The sequence below is a fragment of the Bison bison genome, unplaced genomic scaffold (assembly GCF_000754665.1).
Source record: "Bison bison bison isolate TAMUID 2011002044 unplaced genomic scaffold, Bison_UMD1.0 scf7180017864456, whole genome shotgun sequence".
Lineage (NCBI taxonomy): Eukaryota > Metazoa > Chordata > Mammalia > Artiodactyla > Bovidae > Bison > Bison bison.
The window spans coordinates 16,881,017-16,887,531 of NW_011495018.1; the positions used below are offsets into that span (position 1 = coordinate 16,881,017).

At 36.5% G+C, this 6,515-nt stretch overlaps 1 protein-coding gene across 1 annotated transcript in view; it reads left to right on the forward strand.

The window, feature by feature from the left end:
- The window catches only part of CCDC186 (coiled-coil domain containing 186), a 45,540-nt gene extending 39,033 nt beyond the window's left edge, over positions 1–6,507 (forward strand). The window contains exons 14-16 of the mRNA XM_010859301.1: positions 942–1,152; positions 2,649–2,868; positions 3,535–6,507. Of these exons, the coding sequence (XP_010857603.1) occupies positions 942–1,152; positions 2,649–2,868; positions 3,535–3,618 (515 nt within the window). The 3' untranslated portion in view covers positions 3,619–6,507. The remainder of the gene's footprint in view (positions 1–941; positions 1,153–2,648; positions 2,869–3,534) is intronic.
- The last annotated feature ends 8 nt before the right edge of the window (positions 6,508–6,515 follow it).

Below are 6,515 nucleotides of genomic sequence, written 5' to 3' on the forward strand. Positions count from 1 at the left end.
AGTCCCTTGGACTGCAAGGAGATGCAACCAGTCCATTCTGAAGGAGATCAGCCCTGGGACTTCTTTGGAAGGAATGATGCTAAAGCTGAAACTCCAGTACTTTGGCCAGCTCATGCAAAGATTTGACTCATTGGAAAAGACTCTGATCCTGGGAGGGATTGGGGACCAGAGGAGAAGGGGATGACAGAGGATGAGATGGCTGGATGGCATCACTGACTCGATGGACGTGAGTCTGGGTGAACTCCGGGAGTTGGTGATGGACAGGGAGGCCTGGCGTGCTGCGATTCATGGGGTCGCAAAGAGTTGGACACGACTGAGCGACTGAACTGAACTGAACCTTGAATAAGATAGTATTACTTAACTTAAATCTACAAAATGGGATTGGAAAAAAATATGTCTTTGTGGGATTAAAAAAGATTAGAAGTTCTTCTCAACGGATATTGGTAAAAAGAAATAGCCACCATTTACTTAGTGCTTACTGTATGCTGCTCTAAGCTCTTTGGACATAGTAACTCATTTAAATGAGGATAGCAGTCCAGTGAGGCAGATCATACCATGGTTCCCGGTTTTAAATGATGTGACTGTGATACAGAGTCCAGAGTCGCAGAGCTACTGGGAGGACCAGCTCCAGAGCTTCAGCTACTGGTTATATTCTGTCTTGTGACTTTTTTCTCTTTCTGTGTGTCTCTGTTTAATTTTGGTGTCTTGAGTTTCTCATTTCTCTATTGCCACTTCATATTTCTGTTTTTTAGACCCTTTTTTTGTATCATCAGTCTATTCAAAAACAAGAACTCAGGTCAGATATGGTCAGATATGACTTGAGTTCTGTGCCCAGCTCTGTTAGATTGAATATTTGAAAATGATAATAGAAGAAATAATGCCTGAGATTAGAGTTGACTCCAGACTAAGTACAGTAAGTTAAATTTTTTTTTTGGTCTTAGGGTCCCTCAATGCTCGAAGCAGTGCAGAAGATCGATCTCCAGAAAATACTGGGTCATCAGTAGCTGTAGATAACTTCCCAGAAGTAGACAAGGCCATGCTGATTGAGAGGATAGTAAGGCTGCAAAAGGCACATGCCCGGAAAAATGAGAAGATAGAATTTATGGAGGATCACATCAAACAGCTGGTGGAAGAAATTAGGAAAAAAACAAAGTATGTATTTTTTTCCTCTTTGTGTGTTTGTTTATGGCTGTGCTGGGTTTCCGTTGTCGCGTGCCAGCTTTCTCTAGTTGTGGGGAGCCGTGGCTCCTCTGCTTGTGGTACTTCGGCTGCTCGTGGCGGAGGCTTCTCTTGTTGCAGACCACAGGCTCCAGGGTGCGCGGGCTTCAGCAGTTGTGGCACACGGGCTTAGTTGCCCCTTGGCACGTGAAATCCTCCCAGACCAGAGGTTGAACCTAGGTCCTCTGCAATTGGCAGGCGGATTCTTAACCACTGAACCACCAGGGAAGTCCCAAAGTGTGTGTTGTTATGGTACTGGGGTCTGTGTTCAGAATACCGTTATTCATACGATCAAGTTACTGAGTTCAAAATCAATTATATCAAGAGCCTTTCTTTCAAAAAATGGTTTTAAAACTATGATCATATAGTTCTCAATCTTTGATTGGTCACTTAGTTTTGTTCTAGGTTTTGGGAATACAGAAATGAAAGAAGGCATAGGTTTTTCCTTTAAGGTGATATAGAGTTCAGTAGGTGTTAAACTTGTTTACTAGAATAACTTTGAACTTAAAAATAGATTGTGCTCTGCTTAGCTTCTTATTTTCAAGCTGGTGGTTCTAAGAGATAATGGGGTTGTGGATTATCATTCCTGTTGAGCAGGACACAGTGAGGTATTACAGATTTAGGGGAAAATTTGCCCATGACTTTTATTAAAAAAATTTTTTTTTAAGTTACCGAAGCCATTCTTTTTTTCCACACATTTATTTGTATTTTTTTGTGTTTGTCTGTGCTGGGTCTCTGTTGCAGCGTGTGGGATCTAGTTCCCCTACCAAGGATTGAACCTGTGCCCCCTACATTGGGAGCATTGAATCTTAGCCACTGGACCACCAGGGACGTCCCTGCCCATGACTTTTAAAAGAAAAAGAGGACAACACAAGTTTTAAGTTTAGTGACAAGAAAATAGAAAATATTAACTGAAACTGGAACATAAATTGTTCATATATTTTGATTTACATTAGGAAAAAAATAGAGCCATGTTTATATATCTTAAATCTAAATACCATGTTTTAACAAAAATGGGATCATTTGAAAAGCCATCTGAATAAGAAAAATTCCCTTATTTTCTAAAAACTGCTAAGTTGCTTCAGTCATGTCCGACTCTTTGTGACCCTATAGACTGTATATAGCCTACCAGGCTCCTCTGTCCATAGGATTCTCTAGGCAAGAATACTGGAGTGGGTTGCCATGCCCTTCTCCAGAGGATCTTCCCAACCCAGGGATTGAACCTGAGTCTTTTATGTCTCATTGGCAGGCTGGTTCTTTACCACTAGCGCCACCTGAGAAGCCCCTGTGTTCTAATATAGTTCTGTTATTAACCTAATAACGTAATTATTTTATTCATCATCTTTACACTTATGATTAGTTCACTCTTGAAAATTGCAGTGTTTATAAATTCTGCAGGAACATAATTGTCATAGTGTTTTATTTTACAGAATAATTCAGAGTTATATTTTACGAGAAGAATCAGGCACACTTTCTTCAGAGGCATCTGATTTTAACAAAGTGCATTTAAGTAGGCGGGGTGGCATCATGGCATCTTTGTACACGTCCCATCCAGCCGATACTGGATTAACATTGGAACTCTCTTTGGAGATCAACCGGAAACTACAGGCTGTTTTGGAGGATACATTGCTGAAAAATATTACTTTGAAGGTATTTGTATTTCTCATTCACTTACCAACCAAGAAACATGGCAGAAATGATATTATTCAGTCTAACACATGGATGGACTATTTCTGTAATGAAGGGTAGCCATTGTTTCTATAGATGACATTTTATGTTTTTCTCTTTTTTAAAAATGTAATTTTTAAAATTAACAAGGAAAGAAATACCAAAAAAAAAAAAATTAGTATAGCTATTGGATAGACTCCCTAAGATGAGTCATTTGCTTTGCAAAAGTCTTTGACATATATTACAATAGTTACAATTGATTACTGAGGCATTAAGATTGAAGTATTTATTTTCTAATGTATTTTCCAGCTATATTTTATTTTTTGCAGCTGTTATCTGACCCAGCTATTCTGTTTGTGCTGTTTGGGCCTTAATGGTTAGTAATGGGTTTAAAAAAAGTTTTAATCTGATAATACTTTTATGCACCAAAATTTGCTACAGCTTTAGTAAAAAGATTAAGTATGATTCTGAAGTATACAGGATTGCTACACTGAAAACATGTATGTGCAAAGTTTATCTCACATGGCAGATACGACTGTTTATCACTCTTTAGTTCAAAATTTAGGGAAAAATAGTTCAGATCGGATCTTTTTACTTATTACACTTAGTAGTTCTGTTTTCTTTTCCCTCTTTTTCTAACTGTTAAAGGAAAATCTGCAAACACTTGGAACAGAAATAGAACGTCTTATTAAACACCAGCATGAACTAGAGCAGAGGACGAAGAAAACCTAACGCAAAGCTCTTCCTCAGTGAACAGACAAAAGCCACACACGGAGCAGGTGCCACTGCCCAGCACTGTTGGAAACTTCTCCCTGCTTTGTGTGTCAGCCAGTAAAAAGTTTGTTTTGCTTATCTGTATAAAGAAGTACCTTTTTACAATACAAATGCATTGCTGTGTGTACTGTAAGAATGTGAGCTCTGATGAAACTTGTTCTTGTACAGTGACAGCCTGTCATTGAATCTGAACCACTGAATTTAATTGGCTGATAGTCACATGAAGTGCTGAACATTACAACAAGGGCTTTTGAAAACCCCTTCTCCGTATTTCTTCCCTTTAAAATATATAATGTCAGAAATGATTTCACGTTCTAAAATTATGCATGAAAGGACAGGTGTTAATCATTCAGTAATACGCTATTTCTCCAACATGAATAAAACTAAAGAAATGAAGAAAGTTTTTGTTTTGACATTCTGATACAACATTTGCTTGTGTGTTAGGGACACCAGTGAGTTCTTAAATCCTTTGATCTTCATGGAAGCTGATAGGAAAGTGGCTCTCGGTGACCAGCAGGGATCGGGCGTGGATGCTTCTGTCAGGTTTCCTTATTTGTGCTAGGAACATTTTTTTCAGATGTGAATTGAGTTAATTGTTAAGTTTTTAAAAATCTCTAGTTACATAAACTATGATTTGAAATAATTTGCTCATTTAGAAAATTCCTGTGGACTTCAGTTGTATTTTAAAATGTGAAGTAAATTAGTCATTAGAACCAAGAGGTGAATAACTAATTCTTTGAAACAGAAATACTTTAGTTTTACTGACATCAAGTATAAAGATAAATATAAGATACTTATGACGAACCAGTTCCCAAGAAAATCCAGCATAGGGCACTGTTAACCATTTTATCTGTGCACCATTCTTTACTGTTAGTTTACTTCCATATTATAGTGGTGTGATCTTACAGCCCCTAAATGTGCTGTGTTTCGGTATATTTATTTAAAACACAAAATAATTACATCCTTGTAACCAAAGGAGTTTTAGAGCCAAATTTATGTATCCTGTTGGATTTTTACAATATTTATTTAAGATAAGCACCCAAGTGTTGCTGGTCACAGTATCAGTATTTCTGTCACTGAATTTTTTTCTTGTCTCTTGTAATTTCTCACTGATTTTCTACATTTCGTTATATTCAGATCATTTCTGTAATGATACCTTGGCACATACACAGATGTTGCAGCAAGCTTCGTTTTTGTTCTGAATTTTTGCATCCTCCTTTTCCTCTCAAGAGAAGTAAGCATTGAGGTGATGGATTAAAAGCCTTTAAAGACTTGTATGGCTTTACCAGTTGGGCTGGGCTTTTGTTAGCAATGTCCCTTTAATGTATTTTAACTTTTTTTTTTAAGTCAACTTACCATTGTGTAAAAAGATCATTTACTAAAGCCTAGATGATTCATTGTACCATCTTATTTTTTCTGTATATTGAGTTAATAGGTTTCATCCAAAAACAAAATCTTTTCACTTCAAAATGGAAATATAAGTTCAGAAACACTTTATATTTAAAATAGCTGTAAAAGTTTTAGTCTTACCATAATATGTCTTTTTACCAGTAATAACTTTATCAAAATAAAGAAATGAGGGTAAGTGCAATCACATCTGAATTATTTTCCTAGTTGTTTTTGATAGTAGTATTGATGCTCCCAAAGACTAGTCAATGTAACTAAATTCTTACAGCTTCTTATATGATATAGGTTCATACACTACAGTATTTGTTTTTTTCCTTCCAAGACACAAAATATGTTAATGGAGACCAAACAGTGGTCAGATCTACAGTATTCTATGTCTGTACATTTTAAAAATGTATATGTACGTACACACACACATTTTTGCATATATATATTGCATATGAAAATGAAACATTCCAATATTAACATTTGTGCCAGCATTCAAAGACGTTTAATGGTTAAACAGTTTTAGAAGAATGCAATTATAAACCATATATTGACTTACTATTACTCCCCCCATAAATGTAAGGAACTGTGGAAAATTTGAAGAAAATGCTTTATTTTCCTTTTGTTCTTTAGTTTCTACTATATCCTTTTGTATATAGATCATGACTGAGCAAAAGTGTGTACAGCAAAGTGCATTTATCAGATCTCTCTCTAGACTGACCCACAGATCCTGATTAAGCATTTAGAAGGCAATATATGGAAAGAAGAATGGGGTGTCCAGAAAAGGAAAATGGTTGGATAAATGATAAACTTCTGGGAGAAATTTTGGTTTGTCTGTTTATTATTAATTAAACACATCAAAGGCTGTTTTTGTTAGCACCATTTTGATTTCTTTGAGGAGGAAATTATTTGTGTGTGTGTGTATACATACACGTGCACTTTACTAGGTTTTAATTTTAAAACAGGCCAAATTTTAACAGGCTAAAGTCTGAAGTGGTATGGGAAAAGGCAGTCACAGTAAGTATGCACTTTACTAGGTTTTAATTTTAAAGTGAATACTTACTGTGACTGCCTTTTCCCCATACCACTTCAGAGTTTAGCCTGTTAAGCTCTAAGGATTGAAAATGGTAGATGTGAACAGTAGAATGAGTTTAAACTTTGTTTGTTTTTTAAACTTTCTATCCATAACCATTTAAAGCAATTTATCTTGAAATTAAAGTTTGTCAGGCTACCAACAAATGTTATTTTTTCATATAATAAACACATTTATTGAAAACCCCTTTATTGCCAGGCACCATATAGGGTGTCAACATTATACTGTAGACAGGCTAGACAGGGCAGTTCGTGTCCGCATGGGGCTTATGGTCTAGTGAAAACCGCTGGGAGGCAGTCTTTGAGTCGCTGCAGCCCACAACCAGCCCTTGTCATAGGAGGTTAATGCACTTGGCAAGTAGGTGATCCAG